Genomic DNA, 25531 nt, shown 5'->3' on the forward strand with positions numbered 1-25531 from the left:
TCTATACTGTAGGTATGTACGGTTACACTTGTTGACACACAAGCAGCCTTGCTCTTATTAAGGAAAGGCCATGACACGACATATAGACCAATGAAGACATTACTAGTCAATACAATTTAATAAGCCATCACTGATAGAACACCGTTGTTTATAGCTTGGAATTGAAGCGATCTAAGAGAAATAATGGGATGCTTATACCCCATAAAAGTAAATCGACAATGGGATTTTTTTAATTCATTAACTTTTAAGACTCAAGTAATGACTACACCTGCATTTAACAGCTAAATATAAACCTTCACGGATAAAGAAGTATAAAACATTACTGGTAGTTAAGATAATATCAAGGTGTTATCTAAAGTATACGCTGCCTGATCAGCTGCTGTTGTGTTTAAATGCAACACTTCCTTTATAATATTGAATATTTGCGATTATGGTAGGAACATTGCAACAGAAATGGGCTTAGACACGTTCAAGCATTTGGAAAAAATCTGATACTGCTGTCTGTTTATGCTCATGACACCCTCACTGTCTGCATTAGCTAGAGTGTACAGTTTTAAAGGGGAACACCACCTAAATTAAGAATTCCAATATGTTATTTTCATGGCCTTGTAAAGTTCAATCAGTATGTGTGAACATGAGCTCCTCTCTCTCAAAGCCAGAAACCAGAGAAGTGAGTCTCAAACTTGTGATGTCATAGGGTATAAAGTCTGGACAATGAATGACAATAGACAATGAATGGAGACTGATTTTGTGGACCCACAGGATGTTTGTTTTCTTTTTTTATACCCAAATGAGCTTTATTCTATTGTAGTGTTGTGTGTAGTTGTGAAACAGAAAATGTACCTGTATACTCATATCATTCCTCTGGGTGCTCTCAGTGTCATCTAAAACATCTCTCCCCATTCATCGTCTATGGAGCAGCTCCACACTTAGACTGTATATACAGTAAGAAGTGGACGTAGTCACCGTGACGTCACCCATTGGTTTGTGGACTGCCGTTTTGAAGTCTCGAGTTTGGTATTTTGGCCTTTGCCATCTTGTATTTTTGCAACCACAAGTGACACAAGAGGGTGGCGCTAAGTACAACCAAACGCTGAATAAGACATTTTATGTGAACTTTCATGAACTGAAAACACACTGTGAAAAGGGGAGAAGTTGTAAGACAAAAACACGGACAACTCCCAGACCGGACAACGTCATGGTAGCGACCTGTCAATCACAAGGTAGCCATGCCCTAAAGCATCCCCTGCTTTATGGTCTATTTGACTCAAAAATGGACCATAATTTACTAAATGAACATCATGCTGTATTGAAGAAGACTTGAAACTAGCGATTGAGACCATAAACTCATGTTTACAATGTTTACTGAGGTAATAAATCAAGTGAGAAGTAGGGTCATTTTCTCATAGACTTCTATACAATCAGACTTCTTTTTGCAACCAGAGGAGTCGCCCCCTGCTGGCTGTTAGAAAGAATGCAAGTTTAAGGCACTTCAGCATTGGCCCACTGCTTTACTTGATGACACCACAAATTTGAGTTTTAGCACCCTAATTTAGGGATTTGGGAGAGTTGTTTATGTTTACTGATATTTTTTGGACTGTATAGACCATAGGAATAACATGTATGAATTTTGAAAAATGGGTGTAGTTCCCCTTTAAAAGCTAAAAAATTTATAATATACAACATGCCTTTTTCTAATGTCATGTAGCCAGAAGCTGACACATATCTTGGTTCACACTTGAGATCTATTAAAACGGAAAAGGTCCTTTAATCTTATTTTGCATTATTTATAGTTTCTTACAAAAAGATGCATGATTTTGATTTTGAAGCAATTTAATAACAAAAAAAATCAGAAAGATAATTCATAATATATCACATAGTATCCTGTAACTGATTCAAAACGACAAAGCAAACAGTAAAAAAAATGTATATACCAAACAAACCAATTCAATAATAGCACTTTTGTGATCTCATCTTGCCAAACGTGGGTCTGAATAAATCGGTTGTGCTGCCAGATCCTTCCCATTGTGTGCCGATGTCAGAGCTCTTGAAGTTGGTAACGGTGACCTTTTAGATAACAGGTGTCACATATGAAGGTCTGTTAGGTCGGACTTTCTATTGTTACACATGTGAGTGACTCACAGTGGTGAAGGAGGGGGGGAGGTCTGGATGTACCAAGGCCAGATAAAAGCCAATGGGAGGGTACACGCTTATCATAATGGTTTCTTGGACATGTAGTCTTTTACTAGGTTGAGAGGTCATGGGAGAAAAGAGGGTAAAAGGCAGAGACTGAAAGCTCAAAATCAAGTCTCACATTTCGTCTCAGCCACAGTCAGGCACAGACACAAGACTTGTTTTTAAAAGAGACTCAGTGGGAAAGAAACATGTCAGGAATGAAAGAAGTCACAAGGTCTCGTGTGTATTTTGTATTGGCCTTCAATGCATTACACTAATATAAAAGAGTCATATCAAAACAATGCCTTTTAGAGAACAGTATTGCTATTGATAGAAAGATCTGATGTGTGCTGAGAAAAACACGGAATAGAAAGTGATAACATGGAAAAAAGAAAGTGCCATTTCAAACAAAATGGACTAAATAAATGGCCCTGACTCTTTGCTAACAAAGAAGCTCTCAAACAGTGGAAGCACTTGGACTGGAATGGTTAATGGAAGGTCAGACCTTGCACCTTGCGGTACTCGTGTACAAAGGGTAGCGATAAAGAGGCTCTGACAAACCTTCATACTCATATAGAGACACATCACATCCTTATGGGGACAACAATGCATGCATCTGACAAGAAGGGAAATTATCAAGGTGTTCCTTATGAGAAACATAAAGGCTCACCTCTATTCAGTCACCATTCATCTCGGTAATTTCCATTCAAATGAAAGAACAGGATCATATTTGTAATGCTAATCCCGCGGATGCGTGTCTCCGCAGCTGTATGTTGAAAGGTAGAATGTGTTGTTCTGTATTCTGCACACACTTTCAATCAGGGCGAGGGCTTTGTGGATTCTAATCTCACACTTTGTGATCTCCAGATATCCAGGAGGAGAGGTTTGTGCACTGGAATGCGAGGCAAGTGTTTGTCTCGATGTGACGGGAGGTTCGGCGGGAGATTTACATTTTTCTATTAGTGGAGAAAACAGTGGGACGTGACTCCGCAGAATATGATTAACAGAGGACTTGACTGTGGTTTGGAAGACTTGTGTTAAGAAAAAAAAAAAAAAAAAGGCTGCTCATCTCCCTGCTGTTATGTAGATTTTGCAGCAGGATGTTATACAAGTGCCACGAAGCAAGAGGTCACTGACTTTTTCAGGGAAAGATAATCAAAGCTCAGATCTAGACTCAGGGAAAGAAAAGAAGAAATTAGAACCACAGTATAATAAGTGTCAGTATAATAATGATTACAGTTTGCGTGCTCCTGTGAAGAAAATAAAAAGGAAAGAAGAAACTGTGTCTAGATACAAAACAAACGGCCTGAAACACGAGTTATTTGATGCATCGTCTCATTTTCTCCCGAAGAGCCAGCTCATTGTCACCGTGTCACCAAAGGTGCGTAAAAAAAGCTGACAGACTGTGCTCCGTCCTCGTGTGCGAAGCGTAGAGACGAGACGTCGTCGGGCACACTGTCCACCTCTTATTAATCCACATCCAGATCCAGGTTAAGCTCGGTGCTCAGGTTGAGGTAGAAGAAGGCGTAGACGCAGAGGACAAAGAACAGAATCGCAGCGATGACCAGGAATGCATCCTGAGGAGGAGATAAAGAAAGAGGAGGTTTTATGAAACAGTGTTTTTCTGTTGAACTATTTATACATCTACCTGCCTTATCCCCTGTCGGTCTTTACGCACAGGAGTAGTTCTACTGTGTTTGCATGACTCTGTAATTATTGCGCTCATCTATTAGTGTTATGTCTATATTTGCCAAGTCCCTGTTGTGTTTCTTTTCATCTAAATTTTATTGACTTTGTGTGTGAGAATATATTTTTTATATGAGCTTTGTTTTGAAAATTAAATATTAAACATTAAAAGGTAATTTGCGAGTGTGCTTTTAAAGACAAATGTAATTATAGCACTGTCAATCCTCACACTTTTATTTCAGCCATTAAAAGAGAAAATCAGTTTTACTATGAAGACGTAAACTGCTCGAATAAAATTAAGCCCGGTACACACTATTACAGGTAAATACGAAAACACTGTCTTAAACATTACATGTCACTGACTGTGACAAATACTGACAATTGTAATTCTTGAATTGCTGCATTGAGACCTCAATCAATCCTACTTCAATCAAATCATAATATTGTATGCTATCACTGCACAGAGAATGACATTTGCATATTGTACTTTATATGAAAAAAATAAGTAACTGCGAAGAGAAAGCCATGTTTGTTCAGTTTAAAAAGGTTAACAAGCTCATAATCTGTCAGCGTTTCTTGTCCACACAACAATACAAGCTGTCCGCGCTGAAGAGCATTTTTGAAAGCTTTGTTTACAGCGGTGGAAAACAAGAGCTTACTGAAGATGGAAGGCCAAAACAGACAAACAAGATGTGTTTTCAAATTTACCTGCATTTGTGTGGAAATGGTTTCAGAATCTTTAAAAAGCAAACCAAATCCCTGCAGTAGGTGTTAGGTAAAAGTAAATATACTGCAGTAAAATTGCGTAATTTATAATAGCATAAATGTTTTATAGTATCTATTTACATCAAACACAACATGATGTTAGTTATGGTGTATTACAAAGCTACAGTAGCCAATGCTGTCAAAATAACCACAATACCACGCTGTTGAAATGCCAAACGCAGGGGATGGCAAGCAACCGCCACAACCGATATGTTCTTGTTTTTTTCTCTTTTAAATTTTGTTGCAATGGCAGCGTCATGTATTTACACTATGCTAACGAACGCCAGCCACGTGACAAAGCGCTGAGCGTCTATTCTGCACTAAACGCTGCACGTTTGGTGTTTTTTTCTGATTGTCGAAAACGCTGCGCTCACCACTGTCACTTTTTTTACCCAGCCGTCCAATCACGATGGGGGAGGGGCGGGACAAATACCACAAAGACCAACCGTCACATCTTACATGTAGGCTACAAGTGCTACAACAACAACAATGGGGGAGAAATTAATACACACAGACCGGCGGGTCCGTCCTCTCTCCCTATGTGCTTCATGCTTACCTTCATTCAGAGCAAGTATCCACCTTATTACTTCTGCAGCTATTCCATATCATAGCAACCACACGCAACCAAATCATCTCAGCTGAAAAAAACGCTTCATTGCCCTTCTGTGTTCTGCATTTAACAATAAACAAATATTTAGTTTAAAGACTGTCATCTTTGTCATTTAAAAAGCAACAATATTCCAAATAATAGCCTAACAATAACGCCTACTTATATAGCACTATTATAATATCAGAATAAATTAAGTAATTTGAAAAAAAAAAAAGGCAATAATACCATATATTGCGCTGTTGAGCCAATCATTATCACCGCAGGGGAAATTCCTTCACCGCGACAGTCAGCCCTAACAGTAGCTCCCCTACACACACTGTGCCAGGGCTAATGTTGGGTCTAGCTGCCAGCTTTGGGACATTTTCCAAAAAATGGAGAAACTACTTATTTGGGGTTTGTATAGTTTAGTTTGAGGAAAGTGTGACAGCACATCACATGCCTCTGAATCATTGAATTGTTTCAGGTTTTCTCTTTAGATTAAGTGGAAACATATTGTGGAGTAAAACCATCCAAGAAGAAAAATGTAGTATCACATTTCAGAAAACCAAGCATTGAGTGGCCACAGTATTATAATCTATTCAAACTGCAATCAGTCTCCTCTGTTCTCCTGCCAGGTTTACTGAGAAGTTAAACTTTCTGCAACAAAATGGCCTATTTATTTTATTTATTTTTTTTAGATTTTCTATTGGTTAATTGTCAAACAAATTGAGGCTTTCCAGAGGAGTGGCATTCAACTTGAAAATGGGAATTTGGAGCGCTCGTTCATTATGTGGCGCTCGCACGATTACAATCTTCATCAGCTGGAGTTTCATTAGGGCCACTCAGAGTATTGAACAATGCCAGTTATTCTTTATCAGGAGAACTCATTAGCAGCAAACTTTCTAATCAACACTGGAGAGCTTGGAGAGCTTTAAAAGGGTGCGGAGTACAGTCTGATTGGGGGTTATTCAAAAAGAAATATTTGATTTGAACAAGGAAATTAGTTTTTACATGTAAACTGGGCCACAACAACAAAAGGTGACAAGACAAGTGTATTCAAAACACATGATTGTAATCCTTCACAAACTCATTTAGAACATCGGATTCCAATTTTTTACAGATATCTATAATCTTGGTCTTCTATTGATAGATTCTTTAAAAAGTGCTAAATTTGATATCCATCCATTAATATAGCAGCAAACAACTATTTGCTATGTAAAGATATAGAGGGGTAATGTCTATCTGAGCAGAGAATGAAATCACTCTCCCTTGACATCCGCTATTTAGCGTCTTTAAGACTACCTATCTAAAAATCTGAACCATGATAATCTAAATCAGCCTGTAAAGTCCTAATATGTGATATAATTATGAATGACATGCTGAGGTGACACAAGGTTACAATGAAGGAAAATGACAAAACAGGAAAGCAGCAAAAAAGATTGTAAAGAAAAGTAAATAAAGAAAATAGAAGCAAACAAAATATATGAATTATAATTTGAGAAAACATCAGTTCAGTAATTGCCATACGTAGCACGCACACACAGAGATGAGTGCAAATTCAACCCACTGGCCAAACTGCAGAGAGGAATGACAAACACAAATGAAAAACAAGAGAGAGAACGAGAGGGAAAACAAGAGAGAGATAAGGCGGTGGTGGGGGGCTAATAATAATTCCTATCCGACGAAGGGGGGTGGGGGGTGACAATTAAAAGGCGTCACGGCGTCCACAGCTATCTGTGTACACGTTGTAGTGCCTAGTCATCAGCAGCATTGGTCTTCATTAGCCTCAGCCCACATTTATCTCCATCCCGGCAGCCTCCAAACAGCTTTAAGTCCTTGCTTAATTGGAAAACTTTTAAATTTCATGCACTTTAGTTTCATATATTAACCGCCAGGCTCCCACTGCTTGATTTACTTTTCTATTTCGCCCAGGCCTCGGAGAAAAGAGAACCGTTATCAAATCACGGAGGCTTGATTGTTTTCTGCTTTTTTCCTGTGTTCTCTCGCAGCTTTGAAAAAAACATGACAAAGAGAAGCGTTTTGTAATTCTGCCGACAATATCGGAAAAGAAAATTCGGTGCTTCTGACGCAGGTAAGCCTTTCACTGAATTGCGACTGAAACAAAAGGACACACAAAAATCGCAATCCAGGTTTTGATTTTTTTTCTTCCTTTCTCTGCTTCAGGTTTCGGAGAGGAAGGGAACAGCTGGTTACAGCGACTTGTCTGTGAAAACAAGCTGGAGGGGTTTTGGTGAAAACACTCGAGTTGTAGGAAGCACCTGCACTTGATTGAGATCATTGTTTTCGAGGAGAGTGGCCCACTGTGTTGACTCTTGCCTCGTCTCGCAAACACATTTGTGTGCGCCCACTCACACACATACTCAGACACAAACACACAGCCTCTCTGCCCACATTGTGATGGAGACCCCTGGATGGGGCCCAAGCATCATCTTCATCATGTGGCTCTCTCAGCACCGGCGGCAGCTGCAGCGCACTCGGCATGCTGGGAGCTGGGTCCCTGTCACCCTGGCGACAAGCCACAGCTCAGCAGACATCACCTCATCTGGTCCGCCTTTTATTCTCCTCCTGGGTTTGTTTGTGTGGGTATATATGTGTGTGTGTGTGTGTGTGTGTGTGTGCGTGTGTGTGTGTACATCAGTCTGGATGTGCCTACGTGCTAAGCAAGACAGATTCAGTGTGTTTGTGGCTGTGTGTGGGCGGCAGATAGACACAAGCCACAAACAACTGTTGGTGCATTTGGGCTGCGGTTGGTAAGCATATCTCATCTGTACAAGTCACCATGACAAATAACCAGCCACTAGGCTATAATTTATGGCTGGTTAAATAAAAGTTAATGGTGATTTTTTTTTTTTTTTTGGTGGCTTAATGGCTTTAAAACGTGATGCAACGCCTTGATATCATCATACTTTGGTCATCAAACACATCTTGTATTCTTCATACTTTCACCCTCATCCATTTAATATCCTTCCAGTGCTGCAAGTAGGGCTGGGACGATATACCTATCTCCCGATTCGATACTATCACGATACTTGGTGACGATTTGATATGTATTGCGATTTTTAAGTATTGCGATTCAATATTATGATTTATTGTGATTTTTGTTAACTTTTTAAACACTAGACTATGGGCAGAGTTGAATCATACACTTCTAGGGACTTTTACTTTGGAAAATATCTAAATTAATACAGTTAAAATGTTTGATTTTCAGCATGTACAGTATGTAGTCAGAGATGTCCTGAAGTCAAATATATCAGTCATTGTCAGACATTATTTATGTCGGCCGCAGTTTGTTTTGGTTGACGGATACGGAACGGATATGACGTCACGTTACTCTGACTACAACAATAAAAGCGGTAACTTCCTTCGACCTCCACATAGACTCAAATGAAGCAAAAATATCAATTTTGGCATTAAAAAATCACGATAAATAGATGAATTTTTTCCCACCCCTAGCTGCTAGTAATGATTATTTTCAATATTGATTTATTAATGTATTGATTTTTTTCGGATAAATCATTATGTCAGAAAATAGTAAAATAATACCCATCAGCATTTCCATGAAATAATTACTTGATATCAATTTCTTGCATTCAATAATCATATAATAGACTAATTGTTTCGGCACAAATCTTTTGTAAAATATCACGAGCTGTTATCAAGACTCTAAAATGAAAAGACTACCATGTTAAAAACTGTGATTAAAATAGCTACATGCCGTAACCTACTTTCACTTTTTGCCTGCTGATTATGTTAAGTGAAACAAATGGGCCTTTTACATACAGTAGCTAGAAGCCTTTTGTTATACAACCCTGCCCTTTCTGCATGCTTTAGAGACTCTTACAAAAAACATCTCCAAGGACAGGAAAACTCTTATCGCCACTATTACAACTCATTGAGTCTTTTCATAAAGCTTTCTGTAAATTAAATGGCATAAAAAGGCCATAAAACCTACAAATTCCCATGTGCTATATCTGTCTACGCTCCTAACCAGCTCCAAAGTGTGAACGAGCCTCATAAACCTAATGGCCAGCACAGATAACAGATCCAGTCTGCTTCAGTGAGAGGCTGAAGCAGATGCTACAGTTTGGCAGTTCTCAGCACAGCATCCCTCACAGTTTATACTGATACTTTTTACTCAAGTGTTTATCACCAATGACTCTGGATGGTGCTCAATAATTACAGTGCCTGCTCATCTGAATTGCTCCTTCAAGACAAAACTAACTGCTGTATGACTGTAGTTATATATTTGTATGAATATACATGTATTGGTACCCAAAACTAAGTTGAAGGAATCACAAAAAGACATTCTATATAGTCGTACATACATTCCTAAATGACAGCTGGAAGATACCCAGAGTCATTATCTGTATCCTCCATCCTCCGCCAACTCCATAAGCTATTTTTCCCCAACTTTCTAGGCTCAGCGGCTATATAAGACCGAGGGAAAATAGTGCAGGACTGAACAGAAGGCTAGTGTGCCAATTAGACGAGGCAGCAGGCTTGTTTCCTGTGCTGCAAGCTAGTGTGCTGGAGCTACTTCGAAGGCGCTTCTTCTTCTCCTGGCAAACTGAGGAGAGACTGCCGACGACTTCCTGCCAGTTTCTTCATCTCTGCTGTCGTGACCCCCACGCCATCCAGAGTTTGAAGGAGCAGGACAGAAAATATGTCCACGCTTGTATTCAGGCAGTAACAAGCTACCTTTGTAAACACACCGTGACTCAACGTGTGAATAAGAACACACGCAGCCACAACAAGTGGCTGGTTTCCACCACTTCTGAGGTCAACGTTTTGTGCAGCACGACAACTGATCGCTGTTGTGGGAACAGACGTTCTCCCTCTCCCTCTCTCCATCCTTTTCGCTGCCAACTTATCCAGACTGCCCTGCTACTAGGACAGCCCCAAGACAGCCTGCCCTGGCAGCTGCCAGATTCTCTGTGCCCACATGTCTGCTGGTCATTCTGAGATGCCAGCTGCATCTGAGACCAGAATCTCAACCAGGGACACAGCGAAAGAGGGGGAAGAGGAAGAGGAGAGGAGGAGAGAAACTTAATGCACACAGCAACATGCCTAAAAAAACTGCAGCCAAATCGTTGCAGTCAACCAAAAGGACAGAGAGACGGAGACAGAGAGGGGGGCTTTCTACTGTCATCACAGAGCTGTGTAAAAATCACAACTTTATATAACGCTAAAAGGACTCGATGGGAAAGCAAGCGTGACCAAATATCCATTACATTTGGGCTGAATTTCAATCGAACTCGGGGGCCAAAGGGTCTAAGTCAGTTTAATATCCTCGTCCCAGAGGTATTTTTAATCCGACCTCTGAAAATTCCCCTCGTCTTGGGCGTGAAAAAACCTGAATTATTCATAAGCAATATCAATATTTCAAGATATGGACTAATCTAATTGGATTAAAGACGTGCTTAATGAGGCCTTGCGTGTCTAAGAGATGCATATTTTAAAACCTGACCATTTCACCCAGTGTTTAATCCTCACTATGATTTGTTCGTCTCTGTGTACTACGTGCCAACTGAGGCTTAATGAGGAAGTGAAGCCTTTTGGCTTTTGATGTACTGTAAACAGAAGCAATTTTCAATGCCATGAAGGAAAATAAACATGCAAAAAAAAGATGTCGGAATTATGTTTCTTTACAAATGTAACAGCTATATAAATAAATTTAAAAAATCACTGAGGACCTGACTTCATGTGATGGTATGTGCAATTTCAAAGAGGATTTAAAAACCTGTGACGGTAGATTCACAAGCTATTTAATTGGCATGTGCTTACGCTATATGGAGAGACCTTGAAATAGTAAAACTGTTTATTGGTAAGCCAACTGAATGAGGAAAAGCATAAATAACATTTGCCAGAGTGATAAACGCGGGGTCATCCATCTTTGCCTGCACAACGGCTCCTAATCGCTGCGGTGTGACAAAGCAACGGTGTGAGATGCACTTTTCTATCCTAGCAACACCCTCACCTCTCTTTACTTTCACTTTACAAACTCCATCTGTCTTATCACCTTCTTATTCCTTTTCCTCTCTGCTTGTTATATTTCCCACTACTCTCTCCTCCTCCATTTCTTCTTCACCATTAAAAGCGAACAAAGTCCTTAAATTTCAATTCTTCCAGGAATTCATGTGTTCAGGATATTGTAAACTCTATTCTATGGAGGACTCTCCCATCTCTTCCTTTTCCAAATGATAGTTTACAACACCTATGTCTTCAAAGGACAGGCAGGGGGCCACATCATTTCAGGTAGCTATATATTGTTACATTCCCAAAAGACCTAACGTAGGTTGTAGGAGAGCTAAGAGCCGGGGATATGAAAAGTGATCTAGTGAGACACGCTCTCAAACAGGCAGACAGACACACAGATGGAAAGAAGATGGTTGGCAGACAGAAAGACAAGCAGAATCACAGATGGGCCAGGACGGACAGAGGAGCAGAGATAATGGAAGACATGTAGTCCTAAAGAGAAAGTGAGTTCAGGCCAGTCTCACCCTGAATCCAGAGGAGGTCTTCTTTAGGTCAGCTCTCAGCCGTGTGGCCTTTAAGGCTAACTTCGTCTTTTTGTAGTCCTGCTTACCTGAAAGAGAGAAAATAAGACTGTCTCAATGTTTCATTCATTGTTGCCAGGCAAGCAGACTCCAGGAAGTCACTGCACCCGGCCAAGAGATAGTCCCTCACCGAGCTTCCGGGAAACCACAAGTTGACATTTTTATAACGATTAAACAAACAAAGTATAAAGTGTTTTTGTTGAGTTTTATTGGTAGGTAGATGTGTTACTTTTAGACAAAGCCAGGCTTACTGTTTCCCCCTGGTTCCAGTCTTTATATTATGATTAGCTAAGCTAACAATCTCCTGGCTGTAGCTGCATATTTAACGGATATATCATCTAATTCTCTGCAATAAAGTTCATAAGGCTTTTCCCCCAAAATGTCGAACTATTCTTCAAAGTTCGGCTGCAATTCCAAAGCCCAACTACAATCGCTGTGAATAACAAAAACAAGGCTAAATGTAGCGTTGTCATTTCACAATTTCTACAATTAAATTTACCCACACGCGCCGCGATCTGTACATGCATCCAAAACACGAAGAATCTTTTTCTGGCCTGAGCTGCACACAGTTCACCTGCACTTGCTTGACTTCCCATGGACTCAACTCTCAAGGGTGAGTGTTGTGGGCAAACCGGCCACCTGGTGAAGCATGTGTGTGTTTATGTGAGTGTGTGTGTGTGTGTGTGTGTGAGCGTGCTTCACATGAGGCAGAGCCGGCTGTCTTGGTCTAATTAGAAACAACACACTGCAGGAAAAGGAACTTTGTTAACAATAGGGTGGAAAGGCAACAGCTTGCTGAACAGTGTGTGTGTGTGTGTGTGTGTGTGTGTGTGTTCAAATACTTCTATCTTTATGAGAACCAATTTATAAAATAGGATTGTGGACATATTAGCGAGTCCTTAAAGATGTTACCTTAGAAAATTTCATTCAGGGTTGAATTTAGATTTAGGATTAAGTTAAAGCTATGGTGAGTGTTGAGGTTAGGCATGACGTTCAGATGGTTAACATTTACAGTAAGTTATTAGGTAGGTAATAAATGGACGGTCCTCACAAGGAGAGAGGTATGACAAAGGAATATGTGTTTGTTTTTGAGAGAGACAGTGAAGAAGCCCCCGGGTCAGCTTCGAGGTTTTCTCAGTTGGTGATGTGATATGCGGACGCCACTTGGAGTTTTTCCTCCCAGCCAATTAAGCTTCATTTACATCGAAAGAGAAAGAGGAAGGAAAGAAAAGAAAGCGTCTGTATCCATCTGGAAAGGTTGTGGTGGAGAGAAAGGAGCGAGGGAGGAGGGGTAAGGAGGTGTGTGCGTGTTGTGATTCTGAAAACAAACAGACAGAGCTGCCTACCACTGAGTATCATGTCTCTTGGGGAGCACAGGTTCTCCTCTTTTGGGGACAGCCAAGGAGGAAAGAGGAGATGACCATTAGCATGGCGCTGAGCAGCTGCTCTGTCTCACTACACACATACACACTTTCTCTTGCACTCAATTCTTATTCCTTTCTCTGCTTCTACATCCCTCCTGGTCCCGGACTCCTGCTCCACCTCCCTCTGACTCAGTGGAGGGCTAATAGAAATGGGGAGCATGTTGCCAGAAGCAGACAGTGAGCTAGTGGGAATTCATTAGGAGGGCCACTGGATGTCTCCTCCACTTGTCAGAAAGTGGAGAGGGGGAAATTTGATTGGAGGGCACCTCAGGTTGCTCACCGTTCACAGAAATTGTGCGGGGATTTTCAGACTGCAAATGGCTGGTTGTGATAATGTCAGACTCCAGGAAGCTACATTAAATGCTACAAATCACATATCAAAAGGAAACTAGAATTACCGCCTCGCAGTTGTATACCTCTGCCAGCCAGTGAGGTTGCAGTTTTACATCCATGTCTGTCAAAAATGTCATCACTTCATCATTTTATGCTATGAGACATTTGTGTGAAATTGTCATAATTAGCACAAAAATTCTTAAGTTATGTCCAAAAACGTGTTTTGTGTCACAGTGACCTTTGACCAGCAACATCGAATCACTTCATCCATTGTGCCAAATTTGAAGAAATTCCCTCCAGGCATTCCTGAGATATAGCGTTCACGAGAATGGGATGGACTGATGTACATATGTATGTATGAAGGGATGGACAAACAACCCGAAAACATAATGCCTTCAGCCACAGCTGTCGCAGGCACGGAGGCATACAAATACAGATAGATTGTGAAATGTGTAACAAAAAAAATATATATGGTGAATGCAACATGCAATTGGCCTCAAGTGGCTGATTTGCAAAACTCCTTCAGTATAATTCAATTCCTATAAAAGAGCTCTGTCACACCAGAAAGTGATAAAGGGAAATGCATCAGTGTCCCTTCGAACATAATGTGTTTCTGAAGGCTTGGTGACATAGGGACAACAAGCGGGGCTGGTTGGTAAACTGCTTTAGTTTGCGAGCTAACCACAAATCCACTAGTCGCATCGTTTTATATGCCTGTGTGACTGGGAACTTTATGCCTTTAAATATAAACAAGATTTGCTTGATAAATCCTATAACACCTTCTCATATTCAGTATATCTGGGAAATGGCATTCTTCATATCCAGTAACGATAATCGAATGTGTCAAGCAGGTTACCCGGTGGGAAATTTATAGAAATCCATGATCTCTGCCGTCTGTGCAACCTGTCCTGCACCCAGTTAAGAAAACGAAAACTTGTGCACTTCGATTTAAAATTGAAACAATCTGTACATCCTGTTTTGATACTAGTTTGCTTTGTCTGATTATCTGTGTCCTCAGGGTACCTTTTCTGCAGCAAAGTGCCCAGGATACTCAAAGACAGACAAGCTGGGGTTTCAAATTTCAAAGGCTGAATTCTTTTCAGCATTTACAACATTTACCACAAAGGGCTCCCAACACACACACACACACACACACACACACACCTGTGCTGTTTTTTTATTCTCTCATTCGTTTGTGGGGCTAAAATTGCTCTACATGGAGAAATTACGTTTATATGCAAAAATTCATCACGACCCAATACACCCATAACCATCTGCTAAGAATCAATACGTAACTGGAGCAAAATCAGAACAATTAAAGCAAGTATGAATGGTTGATGCCAGAGAATTACATCAGGCTGTGTAAGTTATTGTAAGGTTTGTTGGATTATAGTGGTGTACTTCTTAAAGCCTCATGTTCTCCTGTGGTTTGTTTGCATGGGTCTGGAGCGCACACACACAGTCCTGATGATATTTCATCGGGCTTATGAGCACTCCTATTTGTCATTGCTGTTCCCCTTGTTGCACCGGCTCTGTAGACACTTTCTGTCACAAATTATCTACCTGCGCTGGGCTACACGCCGTCCTCCCATCCCTCCCTCCCTACTTCTGCCTGCCACACTGAAAAGGCATCACTGTCCGTGTCTCAGAGGAACATTAGCCCACGTAAGGCGGCCTAGAGTGAATGCTGAGAGGCTTCCCTGAGTGTGCCTTTCATTGAAGTCATCACTGATTTCATGTCAAGAGGACAAGAGAAAAATAAAAGTGGCCCTCCCCCCATACCACCACCACTTACTGTAAATTCCCTTAGATGTGCGTTTCATGGGTTTTTTCTTGCTTGTTTGTCGTTGCATTTACCTGTAAATGGTGTCTGATTAAGACTGAGGAGAAATTATTTTTATCTGGAGCTATTGTTCTGCTTAGCATAACGAGACAGGTAGGGGGTATTAGCTAAAATTAGCCACGAGTGATTGAGCACTCAACGGAGGGAGGGGGGTGGGGGGAAGGTATGTGATTTGTGTGTCACACAAATTGGCCATTTAAGTGAAGCTAGAAGAGGGGTAGACATCAAAGAGTGTCACAGTTTGTGTGACTTGAAAGAAACGTCAGTAACAAAAAGCAAAAAAAAAAACTCTGACCATATCTGTAATGATAAAACCTGTCAAGATGTTGCATTAAATGCACTCCTGCAAACTTGAGCTCCTATAGTGGAATACTGCAAAGTCGTGCAGAGTGAAAAGACAATGTGGATAATTAATTACTTATTATTATTCTTTGGAGTATTAGTTGTATGAAATTTTGTCACCAACAGGAAAAATAAGTTACATTTTTAATATAAAAATCAAAATCTGCATATTTGATTTGAGACTGCATCATTGTTCAGAAATAAAATAGTAACACTTTATAATATGATATACAAAAATTAGGGCTGGGTAATATATTAATATTATATCGATATTGTGATATGAGACGAGATATCGTTTTAGATTTGGGATATCGTAATATGGCATAGGTGTTTTAAGTGTTGCCTTTTTCTGCTTTTAATATTTTATTATCTATTATTTGCCTTTACCCACTTAATCATTATATCCACATTATTGATGATTATTTATCAAAAATCTCATTGTGTAAATATTTTGTGAAAGCACCAAGAGTCAACCATACAATATCGTCGCAATGTCAATATCGAGGCATTCGGTAAAAATATCAGGATATTTGATTTTCTCCATATTGGCCAGCTCTAACAAAAATGTGAGCAGTTACTAAGGAACGACCTGGTAATTAATGAATTGTTAAATAAAGTATTACCAATAAAATCATTTGACTAGTTACAAACCAAATCACTTCAAATTGTGGCTATGCACACATAAGCTGTATACAAATGTTTTTGTGAAATTCTACCCATTGATCCATTTAAAAAAATATATAGGTTCATGAGGTCACGGCTGAGGTACTGTACCACCTTTGCCTCATTTTGAGCCAGGAAACACCCTGCATTAATGGGTTATACTGTAGAAAGATTCAAGTATTCTTTTACGCAATGTTAATATTCTGACAGGCAGGAAACTATCTTTGACAGTGTTATGGTGGAACCGTTGTTGCCTCCTGCCAAGTTATGATTCTGGCATCGAACAATGCATCTATTTGTGGTGAAAAGTCAGTCAGGTCTTGCACAATTTCACGTAACCTTGTGGTACTAACGTTATACAGCTGTCTACCACATTTAAATTTACAGTAAGTCATGCATCATGTAGTAAAATACTGCTGCATCATCATTTGAAATTAAAATATGTGTTACTTTTACAAGAAAAATGAAGATGAGCTTACCCACCAAAATTACATTTCTGAGACGCCCACTATGGAATTAACAGTTTCCCAAGTTGCTGCCTTTTTGTTTATATCGCTGCTGATATATGTCAAATAGCTGTGCTAAATCCAATATCAGCTACTGCAAAAATAAGTTGCTCCTCAACTGTGTTGGTCTAACACGTGCAGTAAATTTAAAATCCTTCCCAACATGCACCTACATTAGATTTCGTCCCTAATTAAAAATCCGTGAAACACACGCAACCTTGACTTCTGTATGTCAAGCCTTTAAATGCTAGCTTGAAAAATAAAAGTTACAGGTTTTAACAGAAGCAAACAACTTAGTAATAAACTCTAATGCCACTTATCCATTAAATTAGCTTCTCCGTTAGATGCAGATATGTGACCTCAGGCCGGTATATTTCTAAAGAAACAATCCATTAGTTATTTAAAGTGTCACATTATTGAATTGCAATAATAACATTTATAGATGCTACTGTAGCAATAACACTTTTTGTTGGTCTTTCGTAAAGTGCTGTTTAAAAAGCTACTTGTGCGCAATTATCATGAAGGAAAAATTACACCAAACAAGCACATCAGTGTGTCAAAAGAAACACAAACATACCTGAGGAATTCAGTGTTTGTGTGTGTTTTATCTGTGTCAATGGGGACTAGCCGTCCTGCAGAGTGATGGGGTGATCTGGACAGACAAACCACTGACTGTCCAGTACCATGTGAAAGCCCTGGGACGATGCGGGCAACACTCTTGACAGCGTGTCTGACAGTTTCCTCGTGCTTTGCTTCTGTGTTTTACGTGGCATGGCAGCCAAATAGTCAGTGATCACATGGTGCGGATCGCTGGCACCTGCCAGGATGCATGCTCGTGCAACTGGAGGGCTGATGCCAGACGCACGGGAGATATATTTGCCTCGTCCTTTGCATCATGTGCGGCAAGGAGAGCAGAAGTAAAATCACGCAATCCATGTGAGATTTACAGCTAAATGAAGATTATCCGTAATATAATGACAAGAGGAAAACAACTAGCCTACTCACAAATGTGAGTGACAACTTCCACCTCCATTTAAGAACTCTATAGCTTTAGCTCTCCTGAGGGCAGCTTGGCACAGTCAATTATAACCGGCTTAATAATGGTATTTAAAAACGACAGTGTCAACAGTGGGCCATCATGACAAAAGCACTCCAGCAGAGATGATGGTACAGCTCAATGACAAACCTGGACTACTGCTGATGTTCCAGGAATAAGCCATTCTTTTCAAAAAGAAGGATAAATTGAGGGTCTGGAAGAAGGCGGAGGATGAGAGAGGACCAAAGTGTCCCTGACACCTGTGTTACATAGTTTTGAATTGATGAGATGTGCTGAGAAACAAAACAATAAATGGGAAGGAGAAAAGGGAAAAACAACATGTTCTGTTCCCCTGGTAGGGAGGTGACAGTGGGAGATGAGCTTGTTATGTCATGTCCGTCTCTCATATGTTGAACCTGCTGGTTTTACACAATAGCAGACGGTAAAGGGATATCTGTGGGTTAAATAATCGTAATCTTCTGTCCCATTATGAAAACATATATAACCATCACTCACATCACTGCTTTATGAGACCACATTGTAGAGTAAACAAGACAGAGAAAGACAAATATTGTTGTCAGAATCACGATGTCTAATTTCATTTTAGAGATTTGACATGAAAAGTAAAGAACTCAAAAAGATACAAAATGGTGCAAAAACTAAAACATGCACCAACAGAAATCCTTAAACTTAAGAGACCATCTCACGAGTCCTGTTAACACAGAAGTAACACCAGGAAATATAAAACCTGGAATAATCAGAGGATGTGAATCACCAGGGGCCAACAAACGACCATCCACTGGGAGGAAGGGACCAGAACAATGCCACAGTTGACACAGTCTTCTTGTGTTATAGCTCAAAAGCAATAAAAGACGGACTAGACCACTTAACAGTAACAGAACCAAATAACTCCATGCATTACTGGAATTTTTGCATGCAAGGTATAGGTTATAGATATAAGACAGGTGTCTCTTTTTTTTCCAATTCTCTAGTCAAGAAAACAACTTCAAGGCTCCTAAAAGCCTCTCAAGATGCTTATTTGTGTGCAGCTACACATCTAAGGTAGCTGGTAGTGTGTCAGAATCCTCCCGATTAATGTTCAGTTAAGATGACTGATCAAAGAAAATCACCAGTATCTTTAAAATAAGATGGCAAATTGGATGCGATAGGCTGCAAGATATGATTCTGAAACGTGCTCAGCCAGTCGTTTGGGTCTCTTGGGTCCGCATTATAGTGGACAAGTTAAATATTAGGTCATCTAAGTTCTTCCCTTGTATGTTCGACTTCATCCCAACCCCTTGTGTTCTAGTTGGGTGGATGACCGTCTTCTGACTGATGGGACGAATTGTTCTTGTGCTGGTTTATGTCCAAATATGAATCGTAAGAGGACCACAATTGGAAAGAACCTGCACCCATAGCCAGAGGTCTCCTGTGTGGAGACACCATTGATATACTTTATACTTCACCCTATAGCTGTGATTGTTGCCATCTCTATGAAGGAACCCATTACCGCCTTCATCTCAGCCCTTCAATAAATGAGATCAAGACTAACACCAGGGCTTCAGTAAAGGCCTTTGCACACCAAGTCCGTATTTTTCGTATGCGTTTTTAAATCCGTCATCCGATGAAGAACGTTATGCCCAGAAACCTTTCATATTGAGTCCAATGTGTTTTAACATTCTATTTGTTTCGAAAATTTGCAGTACAAAACAAAACTGAATTAATTATGTGTTTGCCGTGCAATGGATAGCGCAAACAGGCTAATTTATGAATGACATTATCAAGAAACTATTGTTTAGCTGCCTAGAGCACAATCACTACTGTCTAATCTTTCATACATCCTTTGTTTTGCGACCATCAACAATTAAACCGAGCTGTTTTGCAATCACCTGCCACAATCTATCTTTAAATTCTGAATCTCTGTATTCTTTTATTTCTTTACCGTAGAGAGCTTTGTGCTGGGAAACAAAGTGAATGTTTATCATTACCATTTTGGATGAGACGCGCAGAAAATCATACTGTTCCGAAAACTTAAATGACGGACAAAAGTTCTGGAGTCGGTGTGATTGACACGTGAGTTTGAATTTATTTTGAAACATGCAACAATTTTGGACAGGAAATACGGTCTTGGTGTGCAAAGGTCTCACTCCTTTTGCATCTAATCAGACTACTTAGGCACATTTCATGTGCATAATATGCCACTCGTGGGATTTGAAGTATAAACTTAAGCCTTTAAGGAGAACGGAGCTTCCCTTTGCGTTTGCGTCAGTCATAGCTGCTCACAATTATCCAGCTTTGCCATTGGTAACCTTTTGGTTTTGCTCCGCAAGAGGAAAACAAAAACAAAAAGACATGATGTGAGCTGTGATCTTCAAGCAACCACAGCTGGCATGCTAAAGGGGACCAAAGTTTTGATTGATACCGACCATATTGCCTTAGTTAGGCCTTTGTGATGTAAGGGGAACGATGGGGAAACAAAATACCGCAGGATTAGAGTGCTATTAAACTTTGATAAAACAGCTTCTGACATGATATCAAAGGGAGTCGCTTTATAAACTGTCTGTCAGTAATGTGACCTTAGATGCTGCGTGTTCGTCCCCAAGCGTAACTACTTCCACAGCTTGTATACTGGTTCTACTCCACTGAGTCTGGTTAAAGTTTCTTTTCAATCCAACACAAATTGGAAAAGTTTCAAGGACTGTGCAAAGAGATTATGTTAATTTTTGTACAGTCAATGTTGATAAAGGTCTTCAAAAGAGTTAGGCAGTTTGGCATGTATGTGAAACTACCACAAAAATGCTCACTGTGACACAGTATCGTGTGTGATTTATTGAGTGTGACATTAGCTTGTTTCTGTAAGAGGATGCTGTGTTGTGGTAAAATTGCCCACATCAAGCACTGAGTTATGATTTGTGTTGAAATGGAGTTACACAACAAGTCGAAGACCAATCTCAACTGTCAAAAATCATAATGAACTAATTTAAAGACCTTATTGTTTTAATAGCCAGTTAATACATTGATTATCTTTTTGATTAAACTATCAATCATTTAGTACACAAAATGCTATATTAATGAGCCCAGAGAATTTATTTTATGTTATGAAACCAAAAGCAATCTGTGCACTTCTTCGAATCTGTTTCTAACTAATGTCAAAATATCAAATCACTGACAAACATTGTTACTTGATTTGTTTACAGTTACTGAGGATTAGGGATGTCAGAAGGGATGAAGAGAATCGATACTTCGTGGGTGTTCTTTTTTTTCTACAGTACTACAGGTACCGTCAGGACCTGAGACTAATGGCGCCCTGTTGTACCAGGGACATGGAATTTCACTGGTACTGGTATCGACCTCAAAATTTCTGGTATCGTGACATCCTTACTGATGATCAACAAATTGATTAACCAGCACCAGGATGAATGAAGACTCACCGATCTGTTTCCGGTACTGATCGACTGGTAATCCGGTCGCAATGGCATCCTTCTTCCCCATTCTCCTTCCTCAGCCTGACGAGAAATGAGAAGAATAAAACACCTTCTGAGTGAGAAAATCTTACAGCTGGGTCTCGATTGTAACACCTGATCATTTAGCCTAATCAAATACGGATATAGCTCCATTCCTGCTACTGTAGCCCGAGATAACTTGCGAAAATCTGCAGGAAGGATTCAAGTTAATACACAATCATATATGGGGAAGAGTAGTCGGTTTTGATCAGGCAGATGGTTTATCTTTCACATACATCTGCTACACATAATTAAATTAATTCTCACCACCTTCCATGTGCGTTACGTTCACAGTATGCGCACATCCTATCCATCTCATTTAGTCTAACACCATTTCACTTCACACCATGAGCTCTCTTTGATTACCCTGACAGCTCACAGGGAAGATATAAAGAGAAAGAGCTTGGAGTAATACAAATAGTATCCTTAGGCTCCGCATGTAACTATGCAAGTGTGTGACAGAATAAATGTCAGTCTACACGGGGCTGTGTGTTAACGTCAAAGCATGTGTCTGTATAGATGTACAGTCACCAGAAATAACAACGCTTGTATAATACTTTTCTTTACAAAGTGCTGAAACTCAATGTGTTTGTTTGTTTCATGCATCCATCCAACATACTTGTTTCTCAGTGAGCACTCGGCTCTAAATTTCAGACAGGCTCCCTCACAACACACTGCATCAATCAATATTGTAGCCTTTTGTTTAAAATAGTGGAAAAAGCAAGTATGAGTCGAGATGCTTTCTGATGATACTCATGTCCCTCTGACCTGTTCTCTGGCTGAAAGATTTGAGTAGGGCTGCAACTAACAATTATTTTCAATGTTGATTTATCTGTCGATTATCTTCTTGATGAATCGATTACTTGTTTGGTCTATAAAATGTCAGAATGGTGAAAAATGTTGATTAGTGTTTCCCAAAGCCCAAGACGACGTCCTCAAATGTCTTGTTTTGTCCACAACTCAAAGATATTCAGTTCATGCATTTATTCATGCCTTTAGAAAGAACATTTTGTAGCCTACATTTTAAGTTAAATTCATCTGTCTGGTGCACTTCGAGAGCAAAACTAAGAGGCTAGATCTATGAAGTGCTCTTGTAAATAATTTAATCATAAACACATTGGTTGTATAGATTTGATGATGATGACACGGCAAAAAAAAACTCATCGGCGCAGCGAGGAACTCAAACACTAATTGATAATACATTTTTTTTAAAAAGCAAGTTTAAGTGTGATTCGGAGAAAAATGTGTACGGATGTTTACACAGGGGAGAACAGCGAGGCGAATACGAAAAGGAAAAAAAAAGTATCTATGTGCATCCAAGAAGAACGGGAGTGGTGAGGAGTCTGGCGGTGCAGCAGGGGAATAGAGGAAAGAGACTGAATTAGCATGTTCAAGGAGCGTGGCTGGCTGCCTGTGCTGACTGATGCCTTCTCATGGGAGACTGCTGCCTTGGGAGACCTGAATTTTACCTTACACTAAAAACAATGTTTTCAGCTATATTTCAAACAACTGTTAACGCCAGCAGAGAAGGAGGATGTATGCTATTGTTCTGCAGCGAGTGGAAACCAGAGTCAGCAAATTAAAGGACGCAAGGAGGAGGACAAAGGGAAGGGAAATTGTCAAAATGTAATGTTTACAGTCGGACACAGTAGGCTCTCAGATCTGCAAGCTATGTTGTACTGTGCAGCAACATGACAGTGTTATATCTAAATTGCCAAAAGCAACACATTTAAAGCCTCTGTCATCACCTGTGGTTATTCCACTCAGACATTTCTCCAGATGTGTAACTGCATATTTTGAATTTGCAACAGTGGTGTATAAAGACGTACGGTACTAGGCAGTGTGCTGACTATTAGAAAAAAATATCGAAGCAGAGTGACAGGATCTTTGCTGGTGCTGATAAAATAATACATTCCTGTCCATTTTTGCACATTATATGCTTAGATGACAAGCCTGATTTTATGTTCTTGTCATTAACAGTGTTTATCATAACCTTAATTTACTGGAAGGTACAAGGTAATTTAAGGGTGAATTTTCCCTTCTTTTTTTTTATGTATAAGTGCATAAGATATGTAGTCATGTAATAAAACATACCCTGATGAAGGTCATAATGTTCAGTTTTATTGAAACTATTTTAGAGAGGTGTTGATTCAACTTGAATATTTTGTGTACACTCATCGATATTACTGGGGTGAACAAAATAGTATATTAGTATAATACCTCTAACACCTTTCTAAAACAATTTAAACAATAAAACGAATATTCTAACTTTTATTATGGTAGTATTATTGATTATATGTCAAATGTATTAACCTGCATTAGTTTTAGCTGTAGGTCAGGGGTCAGCAACCTGCAGCTCCGGAGCCACATGTGGCTCTTTAGCCCCTCTCCAGTGGCTCCCTGTGGATTTTTAAAAATGGAAATGAATAACTGTTCTTTGTTTACATTTTCATTTTTATTTATCATTGTTGTAGGTCTACGGTACGACAGAGGATTAGGGCAACATTGAGGAAAAAATAAATAAATCTGAGATTTCGAGAATAAAGTCACAAGTTTATGAGAAAAAAAGTTGTAATATTATGAGAATAAAGTCAATATTACAAAGTAGTAATTTTACAGGTTATTTTCTTTTTTTCTCGAAAGTTATGACTTTATTCTCGTAATATTACGACTTTTTCTCGTAAAGTTACGGCTTTATTCTTGTAATATTATGACTTTATTCTCGTTATATTAAAAAAAAAATTCTCGTAAAGTTATGACTTTATTCTCGTAATATTACGACTTTTTCTCGTAAAGTTACGGCTTTTTTCTAGTAAAGTTATGACTTTATTCTCGTTTTATAAAAAAAAAAAAATTCTCATAAAGTTATGACTTTATTCTGGTAATATTATGACTTTATTCTGGAAATCTCAGATTTCTTTCTCTCAATGTGGCCCTAATACTTCATAGTACATACTATATACTTAGACTATATTTTTTTTATTTCTCCTAAAATATCTCTTTTGATAGTAAAGGTTGCTGACCCCTGCTGTAGGTGGACCTAATGAAATGGGAACTGAGTGAAAGTACATGCAACTTTTATAATATATCTTTGTGTTTATTGTGGTCTCTGGAATTTAGAAGTATATCTTTCTGTCTATCAGCATTGTGGATAAATGACCCACTAAAGTCTGTTATGAAAAGACTAACTATGCATGCATTTGCACTTATTTTCTCTCTGCAGTCCCGAACATGAAGAGGAAACTCAGCAGCTTGCAGGACACTTTGCAGAGCTCCTGTGATAACAGCATTCAACTCTACAGAACATTCAAGTGGAGATGTAATTGACAGCGAGCAGCATCCATTCATTGCATTCACGAGGATACTTACACTGTTCCTCGTTTATGGAGATACTACGTCGCTTAGAAGAGGTGTTTCTGCATAACGAGCCGCCTGGTTGATGTATGTGGACACGCTGGGGCTACAGAAACCACAGCTTTATTGCACTTTGATCCAGAAATCTCTCCAGAATGCCAACACAACACTTCTCCTATTCCCTTTTCCGGGTTTACGCGTCAACAGCAATGACAGACAGTACTCTTATCCAATCAGACACGGGTATATGTCGAGTTGACCAATAGCAGGCAAGGAAGGCGGGGCGATCAGACAATAACACTGGAGGAGGAGCACGTGACGAGTTGACAGTCTGGACACTACCACGAGATACTTCCTATATTGATATATTGCATTTTTAATGATGGAAGACAAATTAATAGTTCTTAACGTTACTAAACAAATCAGTTTTCATTAGAACTATGATATGTTGTGAACATTATAAAATTAATGAATGAATGAAAGACTTTATTTCGAACATAAAAATAAATAAAAACAGATACAAAATAATAAAAAACAAAACAAGAGTAATAGTGTTCGAAAAGGAGTAGGTAGAAGTAAAACTTATATTTCCCTATACCCCTTTCTTACTTCTTCTCTAATAACTCATATATCATAGAATGATGATATAATATAATATATAAACTATCCCAGATTTATTTACATCCCAAATTAAATATATGAACAGCATCCCAAGTTTATTTACAATCCATATA

General features: G+C 39.4%; 1 protein-coding gene across 1 annotated transcript; it reads right to left on the minus strand.

Annotated features, from left to right (window-relative positions):
* Positions 1-1819: 1819 nt before the first annotated feature.
* On the minus strand, positions 1820-25017 carry triqk (triple QxxK/R motif containing). Its single transcript, XM_037795588.1, has 4 exons — positions 24813-25017; positions 21372-21446; positions 11737-11822; positions 1820-3752 (listed from the first exon to the last, which is right to left on the minus strand). Exons 2-4 carry the CDS (start codon positions 21430-21432, stop codon positions 3645-3647), a joined length of 255 nt encoding a protein of 84 aa, XP_037651516.1. The 5' UTR covers positions 21433-21446; positions 24813-25017; the 3' UTR covers positions 1820-3644.
* Positions 25018-25531: the final 514 nt, after the last annotated feature.

Source organism: Sebastes umbrosus, chromosome 15 (assembly GCF_015220745.1).
Source record: "Sebastes umbrosus isolate fSebUmb1 chromosome 15, fSebUmb1.pri, whole genome shotgun sequence".
NCBI lineage: Eukaryota > Metazoa > Chordata > Actinopteri > Perciformes > Sebastidae > Sebastes > Sebastes umbrosus.